Source organism: Vitis riparia, chromosome 13 (genome assembly GCF_004353265.1).
Source record: "Vitis riparia cultivar Riparia Gloire de Montpellier isolate 1030 chromosome 13, EGFV_Vit.rip_1.0, whole genome shotgun sequence".
Classification (NCBI taxonomy): Eukaryota; Viridiplantae; Streptophyta; class Magnoliopsida; order Vitales; family Vitaceae; genus Vitis; species Vitis riparia.
This window is the reverse complement of record NC_048443.1, coordinates 21,971,664-21,986,864: the sequence shown is the minus strand read 5'-3', so window position 1 is coordinate 21,986,864 and position 15,201 is coordinate 21,971,664. Positions and strand designations below refer to the sequence as shown.

The following is a 15,201-nucleotide window of genomic DNA, read 5'->3' as shown; positions in this document are numbered from 1 at the left end:
TTTTAAAATTTTCTTTTTTAACCATAAATTCAATTTATAATAAAAAGTTTTATTTTGCAAAATGAGTATATAAAAAATAATAAAAAATAAATTTATGATACAAGAGGATATGCATATCTCATATCATAGCATGAAATTAACATATATATGATGTAGAAGAAATAAAAAAAAAATGTGGATAATATATCTTATCACTTTATCTTATCCCATGTTTGATTGAATATAGGATCGAAATAAGTAATAGGATAACTTATCTTATCTCATCACCAATCAAACATAAAATATAATATAATATCCTCTTTTTAATCTTATCTCATGCTATGTTTGACCAACCAAACATAGCTAAGGGTATCAAGATTTTTTTGTAGCCAAAATAAATATGAGATTAGGATTTGGTCATACTTGTGAAATAAGTTTGGCAATGAGACAACCGATTGAGTTTAGATCAAAATAAACAGGTTAGAGAGTTGGGTTAGAGTGTTTGGAACAAGTTCAAGTATTACTTTATCCCTCTCACCCCACTTATAAATATAATTAAATTTTTAATACATATAAAATAGTAAAAAAAAAAATATATACTTTTATGTTATACAAATTATAATATTTCTTTATCTAAAAATATATTTATTTTTAATATAATTAAAAAAATTAACCAATCCCATCCAGCCTCACTTAAATATTTTATTGAGATGGAGATGAGAATTAATTTATATAATCAAGATAAGACAACTCATCCCGACCCACCGCATTGTCATCCCTGCTCTCTTCTAATGTGTATAAACTAAGCAAGAAATATAACAACCTGCACTGGAGGATCAAGAGGGAAATAGAAACCAAAATTGATATCCTACATACACTGTGAGCATGTTTGAAGAAGGAAACGAAATGCAAAATTATTACAATGATTGATTACTAGAAATTCTCATTCTCATTCTCATTCTCATGAAAAACAAAAACTCACTCCTGTATGGTATTGTAATTCACCTTCATTTTTATTCCTATCATGTCTGTATTTTATACCAAGAACATTTAACACCGCTCTTCAGATAACTCATTCAAAGATCACCAAAAAAATACCAAAGAAATGTCATGAGTCCATGACTCAGTAAGAATCTCTTTCAAGTGTCTTAATAAAACAGCAACAACAACATCGTGTAATAATCAATTTTTCTGTCCTATAAATGAGAGAGCTATACTGTTCAAATTGCTGTCTAAATTTTAATCAGAAGCCAAAAATAAAAATTCAATTTTGGCTCCATTGGGAGTTAATTGAAGTTTAGCAGAGGCTTTTCAGAGTTCATATGATCAAGAAATGGAAGAATCAGCTGCTAGAAAGGAATAGAGCATGTCCAACCTTCCACTAGAATTAATCGTACAGCCCCTCATCTTGCCAGATATCAACTAAAAAATCTACCATCTCCTGAAATCCACAAATCAATCAAATTCATAATGGTGTTTTTCCCCCCAAAAAATAAAAGATATTAACCAAGGAAGAAATAATAAACTGTATCAGGATCATTTAGAGGTTCTGATCACTCCAGTTTGATTGCTTTGCATTTTCTAAACCCATCCTATATGATGCAGCAATGACCCACACAGCCATGTCCTATGTGGTTAGAATGATGGAATTTCAATGGGATTTTCAATGACTCCATTTCAATGGGATGTTCAAATGCATACTCAATTTCATTCCATGGCATGATTTAAAATTATATAATTGAATATCTAAAAAGATTCTTTGGTTGGTTTGAGCATCAAAGAAGCTTACAGTCAAAGGGATTGGCTCTGAAAAAGGCTCATTAGTTGAGAGCAAATCCTCATAAGTCATTGACCAGCTGCAAAGAAAACTTCCAGCATTTAATTTCCATATAATGGTTTAGAAGCAAGAAAGGATGATGACAGGAAAAAGCCTGAGCCGTCACAAAGTAATATGATACTCATAAATGAAATAAGGATTACGTATTCTTTTGTAGGTGTATTTGCAATCCTTCACTTTTCTTTTGGGAATTTTCCCTCAATGTACAGTCACCAGTCATGAATTTCAAAGCTGAATCACCATTTCAAATGTAAATATCTCTCCTTTTGAAGGTAGCACACAATTCTCATGAATTCAGAGTCCAAATGTTGGGTGGCCAACCTAACTGAGATTCCCAGTATAGCTTTCTCAGAATCTAGACCATCAGTTGAAAATATGAAGCAAACCCCTCAAAATCTTGAATGAGTCCATTTTGCAAGTGCAGAAATGGATACATTAAGGGAAACGCCAAGAAAATATCCAAGTCTGTAAACTACAGTTTAATATAAAAAAAGTTTGGATTACTATATGTAAAGCACAGGGTTTACACTTTACCGTGTTCTACTAAATTGAAATATTACGTAAGAGAAAATATTGATGCCCTTCAAAGTGTAGACTCATGCATGCAATTTCAACTAGATGTATGTGTTTCCTTTTTCTCTTTTACATTTTTTATGCTGAGGACAAGCCCACAAAAGAACAGCCGGTAAGGTGAATAGTGGCACTCTCCAACTTATTTGCCCAACCATTCTGTACAAATTTTATTCATTATACTATTATGGCATAATTTTCTTCCAGTGATTCCTGCAACTATGATTTTTACTTTGTTTCACCCTGAAAACTGGAAATATTTCCAGAAACTTCTACTGTTTTAGTTATGGAGTTCTTTAAGGGAGACCATTCCTAAATCATACAGATCAATAATATGGAATTTTAACCATAAAGTTTGTATCGGGAAATGAAAGAGCTCCAGAAAAGCATGTCAATACCTTATAATTGGATCCTTTTGCTTTCTTTGTGACTTTTGGGATTGATCTCCAACCCACTCTCTTCTCCTGTCATGCCAAGCAATTGCAGCTACAAGATATATACCAGATTCCACTCAGAAAACTACTAAATTTATGAAAAACTGAGTATGAAAAAGGGAAAAAATGCTAGTAATATTAAGCTATAGAGGATAACACCAAGAGGAAAGAAAAACTTCATTGAGCCAATCATAAAATTTCAAATTAATTTCTAATCTTCATTTTTTCTTTTAATCAAATTTTTAATAACTTAACTTTCTAATGCAACCTCAGAGTATATAATGATATCTTAATTATCAGGCATCCCAGAGGGCTGCACTACAGGATATAAATTTTTGTGTTTGATGTGTCAAGGGAAAAAATTAGCCTTTTGTTGACTGCAATTTTAAATGAAAATTTAATCCATTCTTGGACAGATATTCCCCCAAGATAGCGACCTATGTGGGCATACGTCCAATGAGAGAAAGTCAACATGCCACCTTGTTTTTCTTTCCTTTTTTTTTTTTTTGTTTAAATTTCCTCTTAGGTTTTTACATCTAGAACAATTTATTGAGTCCAATATACCAAAGTAGCATTGCCTGTTTTTGTAAAGGATTTTTGTTCATAACTGCATATCTAAAATTATATATAAAAAAAAATTAAAAAAAAAAAATCTTACTTTGAATACTACAATGACATAGATACTATATAAAAAAAAAAAAAAATCTTTCTGGGCCCCATAACATTAAATAGTTAGGAGTTATTTGATTGGACTACTGGAGAGGGAGATGGGAGGTAGTTAGTTGATCTATAATCTTCAATAGAATTATTGATATTTAGTTTGTTGTTCAGCAAAATGTCCACTAATTTTCTCCTTCTGTCCAACTTAGAGAGAAATCTAGAGAAAGTGAGGGTGGTTACCATGGTTGATGAATACAAAGGTGTTCGCTTCCATGGGCTCCTTTTGTTCATTAGCGGATGCTGAACACTCCAAAGTTTGCTTCTCATTGGAATGGGAACCTCCAGTATTGACCTCTGCCATCTCCATAATGAACGACCATTCCCTTTTGCAATGACACAGGAGTTAATGACTGGTGTCCCTTTTTAGAAGTCCTCCCAAGGTTCTGCTAATAGATATAGCCACCTGGAATGTAGCTAGGTTTCCAATGCAACTACTCTGCGTAAACTAGCTCTTCTGTGCAATAAACAGATAAAAAGAAAAGAGAAAAATATCAGCCTGGATGCAATACATGTTATTCCAACCAAGAACTCCATATATATATTGGAGATAATTAAGACAATGTCTCTAAAATTTCTAATGAAGTCCTCTCAATATCTGAGAAATTCATCTTACCCAATTTTTACATTAAGCATATGTGACCTGGTTTCCAAATCATTCATGTCCATCTGAAATAAATCTAGAATGACAACATTCATTCCTTTTCCCTATTAGAGTTCATTCTTGAATTCTTCTTCCAAATTATTTCATAGAGCGCTAATTGAGATTAGAGTGGCAATTGGCTCGATGAGAAAGGTCATGCACTTGTCTAGGAGGTAAAAAACTTTGGCATGTGTGTGTGTGCGTGTGTGTGTGTGTGTGTTTGTATATACATACATATTCATAGGCTTTGGCATGTGTGTGTGCTCAGGCTTTGCCATGTGTATGTATTACTCAAGCCATTAATGTATTAATTAAGCAAGATGCATCTCTAATCCAATGAGCAATACAGATGTACCAGAAGATTTTGGTATAACAAATGGCTTTATGCAGCCTATTCAAATCTGAGCAAGACAGATATAGCAGAAGATTTTGGTATAACGAATAGCTTTATGCAGCCCATTCAAATCTTATTCTAGGCATCGAAAGTTGAGTAATAGCTAAAATTTAGGTTATGTAGTGAGGATAAATCTCCAAAATATACATCAAGAAAGGGAATTAGTATTAGTTGGAACTGAAGTGGGATTAGTATTTGTTGGAGTTTAATTAGGAGGAGCTAATTATTAGACTCATAATAGGAGAATTAGAATTAGAGTTATCATAGGTTATTAGAATCCTAGTAAAATTTGAAATTCTTAGAGAAACCTATAAATAAGGCTAATTGATGTAAACCAAGAAAGAAATTCAGAATCTCTTCCCTCTGCTGCACCTCTGGCAAGCCTAACTGAAGCCACACTGATTCATCTACAACCATTTTCTCTCTGCACTACCTCAGAGAAAGACCCCTTCTGCAGGCATTACCTGCCTTCTGCTCCCCTCCTTTGACCTCTGCCGCAGCATCTCTCCTTTTGAATCTGAGAAAGAACCACACTAAGATCCCTCAACTTTTTGGCCAGAATGGTCCACCTTCCCACCACTCCCCTGCCTTCAGGGAAGATCAGAACCCTTGGCCTCAATGGATTTAACTGAACATTGAATAAAACTTTCCAGCTCCTTTTGAACGGGCTTTCCATCCTGAAAGACCTCCCTCCTCCCAAACCTTGCAAAACTCCTTCCCACCTAATTTATTGCAACAAGCTTCCACCCCCTCCAGAAACTGAGACAAGCTCACCTTTCTGAATCCAATCCACCTAGAGGAACCTCGGCTCCTCTCCAAAATGCTTCCTCTCAAGCCTCCATTGACCTCCTCAACAATGATTTGGAAGGATTTCAACACCACTATGAACCAGCTCTTACCTCCCGTGCTAGCTCTCTTAGCTTCCCTATGATGATAATTAGCCAAATGTTTATAGGGTTAAGGGAGCAAAGATATTCCCTAAAACCTGCCACATTTAGTCTACATATCTAACTTCACCATTTCTTACCCAAAAAGGTTGCTGCAAAACAATCTGACTCCATGACTGAATCCGAAACAAACTTCAAAGGCTCATGAGACCAACCCTGAACTTCCAGAAAGTACAGTCAAAAAGAGCTTGCACTGATATATATTGAGCTACAATCAAGCTAAACTGAGCTGTAGTCAAGGTTAAATTCAACAGGCTATGAAAACCCTAATCAGAGTATCATAATGTTTGCCACTATAGACTGAAATGTTCCTCTATCAGTGTATATAGAAAAAAATTTAGGAAGAAGAAAGAAACACCAAAACAAAATAAAATCATTAATAAATTCCAGAGCTTTCTGACAAGTTTTAACCTCAATAGGATTGGAGTTAAAATGAGCTATGACCATAGAAAGAAAGCGTACACTACAAAATCATTTGAAGGGCAAACCCAAAGGCTTTTGTTTATGAATAACAATTTTAGCCTTCAAATCAGACCCAAAGGCCCAAAGCCAAATGAGATCATTTTTGAGGACATAGAGAACCAAATATTTGAACCCTAAATCCCTATTCTTTCTTTTTTTTTCTTTCTTTCGTTTTTTGAATAGGCACCTTAAATATCTATATTTTTTTCTCTTTTACGTTTTATCCATGTCTCTAGGTCAATGTTTTTCTTACTTGAGACAATATAACAGAATCAAAAATTTCAGAAGGAAGAATGCAACAAGGAATAAGGGAATACAGTGCTCAAACTAATTCCTTGCGTTCCTTAGATGGTCTGCCCCACTTGATCATTGATTAATGATGCTCACACTCTTTACTGTTTCCTTCTTATTCTTATTCCATTATGAGGATATCAATAAAAATTTAGTGCCTAAACCCTTCCAACCTCATAAATTGATCTTTAAATGCAAACCAAAAAAGAGGATTAAACCCCCTACATATTTAAATATTTGGGGTTTCAAACACATCTTCATAAGGCACTGTAAATGGAATTTTACTTCTGTTGAAGATTCTCCCCAGCACTATATGCTTCTTTAGGCTTTGCTTGCCACATCGAAGAGAGAGAAGAACAGGGAATCAGAATCTTACTATAGCCCTTCCCATTCCCAACAGCTGTAAGATTAATGTTTTCACTTCTTTTCCTCAATCTTGTTTGCAACCAAATTCAGAATTAGTCTCCAAGTGCTCCACTTTCCACCACCAACACAAGCAAAGAGAGATTTGCAAATTCTCCCTTCAAAACTAAAAAGATAAGCTCCAACAATCATATCTTGTTCAACATAGACCCAATTAGGAAACCCTATCCTTGTTTGATCTAAACCCAAATTAGCGCGTAAACCAAACCCTTCATAAATCCCCTTTTTACAATTCAATTCCAAACAAGAAGCTTCAAAACTGTCCTTTCAAATTCAGGGGATTTCTCCCTTCAACGGAGACCCAATCATGACAAACCCAGCCTTGGCATTTCATCCTTCAAACCCCAATAGTCACCACAACAACAACAACAACAACAACAAGAATAAATATTAAAACTTTTATTATTGTAATCACGAAGCTCCAAGCTTAATATCTCAGAAAAATTCCTTCACATCTTTCCAAGATCCATAAAATTCCTCATCCAGAACTCGGAACATTTGTACAACGCAACCTCGAGAGCACCGCTCCACAAAAATGCCATGTTTGGCTTCTAAGATCCCCAACATCAATAATCACCTATACCAAATTAACATTCCTTAATCTTAACATCTCAGATATGGAATTAATTAAAACCATAACAACAAACTGAGCCAATACAGGAAAATCCCCACAAAAACTCCAACTCATTAATAAAACCCACCGAAACCCATCAATTTCTTTCCATAATTATCAATGCATTCACCACAAAAACAAAAAAAAACAAAAAAAAAAACAGAAAGAACCCATCTGAGAACCAACAGATTTACACACAAATCTCCAAAAAATAGAAGACCATACCTGAGTCGGAGAGGAGAAGTAGATCGGAGAACGGAGGAAGAAGATTCCGTATTTTAGAGAGAGAAAATAAAGAATTCAACGTTAGATTTTGAGTCTTTGTAGGCTAATAAAAAACAATTAAAAATAGAATTCAAATTTATTTTTGTATATTTTTTTATTTTTTTATTTATGTTTTTTGTTTGTTCGCTTACTGTTTCCATTCTCTCTCTAAATGACATGGATATGATTTGGAATTTGCAGTGGATAAGCCACGTGTTATATTCCTTGTGACCATAATACCCTCCACCTAACGACCTCAACTAAAATATTTTAGGGCCTTTTTGTCATTTTCTAAATAATTTCCAACAAAATGATGCCACAAAATAAAATATTTATATATTTCATCTTACAAATGGATATTAATATATTATTCTATGGTAGCTGAGCTGTTAGCCCCTCACTCTAACATCGTGGCAAAAGGGCCTCATGGACCGACGGACGGAAACATTAAACCTATGAGGGCAGCCGAGAAAGTGACAAGCTACTGAAAGTTTGGTAAGCATCGCAGAGGCTTTTCCGTGGTGTGACACTAGTCGATCGTAGCAATTTTAATCATACAAAATCAATTATCTTTATTTTTAAGTAATATTTGATTTTTAAAAAAAATTAAGAAAAAAAAAGGAAGAAAAATCGTTTTTATATTTAATTTATTATGAAAAATATGAAAAATTAAAATTAATTTAAAACTCATATATTTTTAAATTATATAATTTTTATATAAATAAATGAAATAACTTTCAAGAAATATGTACATAAAAAAATGAATTTTTGTAATTTGGATAAATGGCTCTTTGAAAAAAAGAAAATTCATTGATGCTTTTTATATGGCAAGGCACTAATAATAATAAACTAAATAAATAAAGAAGAAAATGAATGATTTTTAATACAACACAGCAAATTTTTACCAAAATCTCGATGATTTAAGTTTGTGACATATAATTCAACATTTTGCAATATTTGCTAAATAGTAAAGGTGGAGAGCACTTTTTCCTTAATAAAATGATAATTGATCTCGATGTCCTTTATATGAGTATGAAATGTTAGATCGTGAGACCTACTAAGAGTTTAGTAGTGATAGTGGCTAGGGATCAATATTTAACCTCAACACTAGGCTATAATTCGTTTGAAGTCCAAAATATGCAATTTGAACTAAGAAAGATGCAATAGTTGATTGTACTTTGCCTTATAACTAGATAGTCGATCCAATATATACAATGAAAAGCTTTTAAGTGTAAGGGAACTTTGTGATAAATATTGAAATGTCATAAGTGAGAGTCCTTTCAATTAATCGTCAAATGCATGTAATTGCACACAAAATTTTCATGTTTGGGTTTTGAATAATTGTCACATAAGGTTTACAACATGTGTGAGATCCGGTCTAGTAAGTATGAGGTATTGTAAAGAGTCACATAATTGACAATATTCAATGGAGTCAATTGGTCCATGATCATCACGAGAATGAGTGGTTTTTGAAACAATAGGGGTATTTATTTTAAAGGCTTCAAGCATTTTGGCTTTGGCAAGGAGGTCACTAGCATATTTTGTTTGGGAGAGTGTAAGACCACTAGAAAAATATTTGACTTCAAAATTGAGGAAATAATTAAGTTGGCAAAGATTCTTGAGAGTAAATTCTTCGTGTAGCTGACAAATGAGCTAAGAAATAAGAGAAGAGACATTGTCGATGAGAATGACCGCATTTACATACACGAGTAACAAAATTAAGTTAGTTTCGTGTCAATAAATGAATAAAGAGGAATTGTCGTTACTACATCTAAAACCAAAAAAGAAGATATATTGAGATCATTTTGAAACCAAACATATGGGTGTCTTGTTTGAGACTATAAAGAAACTTGTGTAATAGGCAAAAATGATTAGAAAGTTTAGGATGCGCAAAATCGAGTAATTGTTTAATATAAACTTGCTTATTAAAGACACTATGGAAGAACACATTTCTTACATCAGTGGTCATTTAAAGTCAATAATAAGGGAAATGATAACTTAGATCATTGTAACCTTAATACTGGGACTAGATGTTTTTCCAAAAATCAAGGTTTGGAATTTGTGTGTAGCCTTTGGTGACTAATTGAGCTTCAAACCTATCAAAGTTCATCTTTTTTGTATTTTATGCAATGCAACTAGATGAGGAACGAATAAGTTTGGTTGCCTTGTAAGGTAGCTTAATTCCCTTTTTACTGAATAAGGGACAAGAGACCAAGTTTCGTTGCCTTGTGAGGTAGCTTAATTTCTTTTTTACTGGACGAGGGATGAGAGACCAAGTTTGATTGCTTTGTAAGGTGGCTTAATTTCTTTTTTAATGGACAAGGGATGAGAGACCAAGTTTGATTACCTTGTAGGGTGGTTTAATTTCCTTTTACATTGCTTATCTCCAATTTGTAAATTTTAAGATTGTTTTCGAACTTTTTGAGTTCAACAAGGGAAACAAAGAGTGTGGGGTTGGAATGATTGGAAATAAAAGGTCACACATAGTATTTAAGGTAAGCAAGATGACATTTTTCTCGAATTAGGTTTGAAAATGTGTAAATTTTAAATTAATTTTAATTATATTTAATTTTCTTTCATATTTTTTTATATAAACCAAAAATTAAATCATTTTTCCTATAAAAAAAAAATCCTTTCTTTGAGTATTTTCTCGTTTTCTTAGCATCTCTAGGTTTAATACTTTTTGTTAGAACTGTAAATTTTTAGTTTTTTGAACCTTAGAGTTCATTTGATCACATTTTTTAAACTAATTTTTAAAATTATTTTTAAGTTAAAGAATAAAAAATAGTTTTTGGTAATTTTTTAAAACAATGGTGTTTGATAAGGTGTTTTTAAAAGTACTTTTCAACAAGCGAAAACCAAAAAAATCATTTGTATAAATAAATTTTAGTTTTTTAAAAATATTTTTTGTATTTTGATTTTATAAAAAAGTAGTAGGTTCATTAAAAAAAGCTAAAGAATTAAGTCTCCTTGATTTGATTTCATTTTATTTAAAGTCCATTTGTAAAAACAACATAGTTATAACTAATTTTAGACCAATTTTGGTCTAGTATATTTTTTTTGTAATGATCTATTTTTGAGTTGTAAACTATTTTTTAAAATTTTAAAAATTATTAATAAATCCAACACATGAAGTCCTTATTAGTTTAAAGTTCATTTGCTTAATAAAAATATTAAGAGAAATAATCAAAGAAATGCACAAAATGACATGATAAAAATAAGTAAGAAGAGCACAAAACCGAAGAATGGAAATTTATAAAAAGAAGTAATATAATTTAACGTTTTTATTATCATATTATCAAACTTTTCATGATATCAAAGTTGGGGGGAAAGGCTAAAATTCATGCATTTTTCAAAAGACTCTATTACCATCAAGCTAAATGATGGATCACCCAAATAATGATATTGAATGTCATAAATGTAACACCCCAAAATAAACTTTAAGGCAAAATAGTAAATTAAAAATTAATTAATTAAACTTATTAAAAGTAAAAGAGTCATTTTACAATTAACAATCCTAAGTATAAATTAGATTTTCCTCTTATCTTCCTTATTCAGAAAACTCTATTAACCAAAAATCATATAATTGGAGAATGTAGGGTTAAAGGTTTGGAGGTCTAGAGTTTGAAGTTCATATTTTCAGGTAAGATTCTAACCCTAGTTAATATTTTATATTCGTTAATTAGTTTTGAATACTTTAGATATTCTTTAGAATATTTTAATTTTGATTAGAGTTCGTTTAACTAATTTATAGGTAAAAAAATTTAAAAAATTATTAACATGGTTTGATTTATTAATGGAAATCGATAAATTTTGATTACTCAAATGAATAGATCTAGAAAAAAAAAATTATATAGTTTTGGATGTGAAAATTACATAAAATTTGTGAGTATGAGAGTTAAAAGTTTTGACTTTAGAGAAAAAAATAATAAATAAATAAAAATGATGAAAGATGCGTAGGAAGGATTTGGCATGTTGAAAAAAAAAAAAAAAATTGCATGGGGTATTTGTTAAGTTTCAGGAGGAGATTTACATAACAATAATAATAGTTTAATGCAAATAAATATTCTTAAAAGAATTAATTTAGATAAGTTAGAAACAATAAATAAATTAAATAGTAATAATAGTTTACTCCAAATAAATATTTTTAAAAGATCTAATTTAGATAAGTTAGAAAAAAAAAAATATTGCTTAGAAAATTGAAAATAATATTGGATGGTAATAATTTTAAGATTGTCAAATTTATATATTTAGATAAATAATCAATAATCAATATATACATATGATATTATGTTAGGTGAGGAGTAAATTCATCAAGCTAAATACTTCAAATTTGTTAGTGCTTCTTCGAGGTAAGGGAAATTAATACAAATTTTTATAAAATAAAATAATTTTCTTTTTATATTGTATTTTGAAATGTGTAAAAATATATTTTTTATATTTTTGCATGGATCAAATATGTGTTTTCTATGGAAAATGTATTTGAGAATTTTCTTTGTTTATGAAAAGTGAAAAATTGAGGAGATATGATATTTTGTTTTGCAAGTTTGAATTAATGAAATAAAATGTTTGAGTCTGGTTCCTATGACCCTAGTCAACGGGTTATAATTGTTGACATTTCTATAGCTCTAATCAACGGATTATAATAGTTGATATTATATGGCCCTAGTCAATGAGTTATAATTGTTGACATTTGGTTTTGTTCACCTTAATAAGGACAAATTTGAAACTAGCCACTCATTTGTGAAGTCTCACCTAATTGGACACCATTTGTTATTTGATAACCAAAGTAAAAATATTTTGAATGCATTTAATTTGGTTTTGATGAGAAATTGTTTTGAAATGAATATAAGAAAGTTTGTTGAAAAGTTTGAATGTATTAGTATTTTGAACTCAAAAGTTTTTATGAAAATAAATCTATGTTATATCTCCTATTTGCAAGCATGATTGAAAAATGTTTGATCCATGAAACTGTATTAATGTTCCTTATTGGGCTTTGACCTCACCCCCCATTCATTGATATTATTTTCAAGTACTCTCAGTTTGGGCGATGAGTGATGGTTAGGCTGGGAAATTTTTTATTTATTAGAATTTTGGTTCAAACTTTATTTTGGACATTGTTTAGATGTTAAAATTTAATTCCTGTTTAAATTATTTAAATTTTGAGTTATTTGGACAAAAACATTCTAGTTGATGTGCTAGTTTTTTTTTAAAGTTGATACTTGGAGATTTTAGAAGTTTTGTCTTACTACTTTGAACAGGAATTAGGTAATTGGTAAATTTCCAGCTACAATATAAATGTTTGTGTCATTTCCACTTTGAGCCTTTGGGCTTGAGGTATGAAATGACCGTTATACCCTTGGAGTGGGTTTTGGGGCATGACAATAAAAGACTCGAGCTACCCTCACAAACCATGTTTTTCTCTTCGAAAAAAAACCCCCTTAATATTTAAGTCTCCTATCAATATTCCAGTTTGATCTCAATTAATTCAAACACCATAAATTTTCTACTATGACAAAACTAAATCACTTTCTTAGTTCGTAGCATCAATATCATAAGTGGAGAAAACTTGTTGAAGAAATTAAGGATGATGAAGGTAGCAAAAAATATTATCACACAAATACTAGCCAGGATCGACAACAATGGTAGGCTTGTCACTTCATAAGTTCTTAAAACCATAAAAGAAGACATTTTTAACATAATCTCTGGTGTTAACATAGTATGTTAGGTATAAACTTTTCTTAAAGGACATTTGTTCTTGTAATAGTTAAGAAATAAAGAAATTTTAAAAATATATTGATGACTCGAGAAAAGAAAAAGTCATGGTCTTTTGAAGAATATTTATAAAACTTCAAAAATATATGTGATGAGCTCATCATGATTAAAAAAAAAAAAAAAAAACCCATTTCAAACCAAGATAATGTTTCTCATAGGATAAATGTATGAAATTTTCGTTTTGTTACGCTTACAAAACCATCTCATTATTCTTTTAGCCCATCCATGCTAACTAAATCTTCAAAGACTTGAGAAATTACTCCCTACCCAAAAGAGGAGAAAACGTTTTTAGAACATGTGTAAGTTTTTATTTGGACAACAAGATCATTATCAAAATGGTTAAGGAGGCAAACATTTTAATTTGAGGGGAAGAGACTGCACCCTTGAAAATTTTGAAATATTTTTATCAATCTTTGCTTAAAGATGTCTTGACCATATTTTGTGACAAACTAGACTTTCATATTCATTATCGCTTTATCTTGAGAGGCAAATTAAAGAAAATAATGTAAGAAATACGTAAAAAAAATTGAAATTAGCAACGAGATCACAACATAAAATCAAGAATGACAAAATGAAAATAACAAAAAAAAGTACACAAAATCAAGTGTATAGTGACAAGAATCTATTCGATCCATATTTCTAGAAATAAAATGCAATCAAATAATAATTATTTCAATTTTAGGAAATAACATTTGTTTCCTTTAGGATATCCATTATTATTATTATTATAACTTATCATACTTTTTTTGTTTGATTTTTTGAAAAGAAGTAATAAATTCAACTATTCCATCACAAAATTATTAAAATTTTCAAAATAATTCATAAAAATGTAATTATGTGTTAGATAAACAACATAATTATTATAGACCAGTCTTAGCATATGATTTTCTAGTGGAGTTTCAAGTTATTTTAAAAATTTAATGAGTTTGTTAATCAATCCAATGTATTAGGTTTTGCTTACTTTGGAGTCTAATTATCTAGTAATTTTTTTTAAAAAAAAGTATGATACTACCTGGAAGAGGAATGACATGGTTATGGACCAATTTTTATACATAAATTTATTCGATTCATATTGTTAGTATTTGAGTTTCAAATTATTTTAAAATATCATTGAACTCATTAACTAATTTAGGCATTAAGTTTTTTTTTTTTAATTTAAAGTTTATTTACTTAGATGGTGTTTGTTTTTTTTTGACTTTTTGTTGAAAACCATTTGTTTTTAGAATTTAGATTGTTTGTTTTTATATTTTTTCATGACTTATTATAAACTTTTTACTAAATAGAAAAAACCAAAATATGTAGTTTTTTCTGAATAGAAAAAATAACATATTGATTTTTTTTTTTTTACTTTTTAATACTTAATAAAAATAAAATACTATAAAAACAAACAACCTAATATTTAACACTTTTAAGTATTAAGATTCTATTTAGAATTAAGTAAAAAAACAAACACCATCTTAGGGAAAAAATTTAGAAAAGTTAAAAGGAGAGAATCTATATCAAAGAAATGATATAATGCTGTCAATAACATTAGTGAATTAGGTGAAGGTACAAAAAGAGAGGGATTCAAACCCTTGATAAACAAAAAACCTACATAACAATGCTAATGCTTTATCTTGAATCACTTGGTCATATTTTCTACACAATGATTATCACTTAAATACCACTTTGTGGAAAATCGTTAGATATGAATAAGTTAAATATCTGTGTCTCAATTGGTGAAATAGTATTTCTCTAAAAAAAACATGTTTTTATTTTATTTTTTATTATTGCAAAAAGAAAATATTTTCTTGCAAATGAACAAAATATTGAGGAATTATTCATATGTAAAATCAAAATTATTAGATAAAAA

The 15,201-nt window shown here is 30.3% G+C and overlaps 1 protein-coding gene across 4 annotated transcripts; it reads right to left on the bottom strand.

Moving 5' to 3' along the window:
• Positions 1-971: 971 nt before the first annotated feature.
• Positions 972-7,640, bottom strand: LOC117929283. 4 transcript variants are annotated; one of them, XM_034849556.1, is made up of 6 exons: positions 7,536-7,637; positions 6,651-7,274; positions 3,721-3,994; positions 2,785-2,872; positions 1,769-1,835; positions 972-1,420 (listed from the first exon to the last, which is right to left on the bottom strand). In XM_034849556.1, exons 3-6 carry the CDS (start codon positions 3,845-3,847, stop codon positions 1,367-1,369), a joined length of 336 nt encoding a protein of 111 aa, XP_034705447.1. In that variant the 5' UTR covers positions 3,848-3,994; positions 6,651-7,274; positions 7,536-7,637; the 3' UTR covers positions 972-1,366. The 4 variants fall into 4 exon arrangements, with proteins under 4 accessions (XP_034705447.1, XP_034705446.1, XP_034705445.1 ...); XM_034849555.1 differs by lacking the exon at positions 6,651-7,274 and adding an exon at positions 5,602-5,677; XM_034849554.1 differs by lacking the exon at positions 6,651-7,274 and having other exon boundaries at positions 7,536-7,640.
• Between the last annotated feature and the right edge of the window lie 7,561 nt (positions 7,641-15,201).

Excerpts from the sequence above, each read along its gene's own strand:
- LOC117929283 (XM_034849554.1), bottom strand. The coding sequence starts at position 3,847 with ATGGAGATGGCAGAGGTCAATACTGGAGGTTCCCATTCCAATGAGAAG. Across the intron at positions 2,873-3,720 it reads CTTTGTATTCATCAACCATG|CTGCAATTGCTTGGCATGAC; the intron begins GTAACCACCCTC and ends TATATCTTGTAG. Across the intron at positions 1,421-1,768 it reads CAGAGCCAATCCCTTTGACT|GAGATGGTAGATTTTTTAGT; the intron begins GTAAGCTTCTTT and ends TGTGGATTTCAG.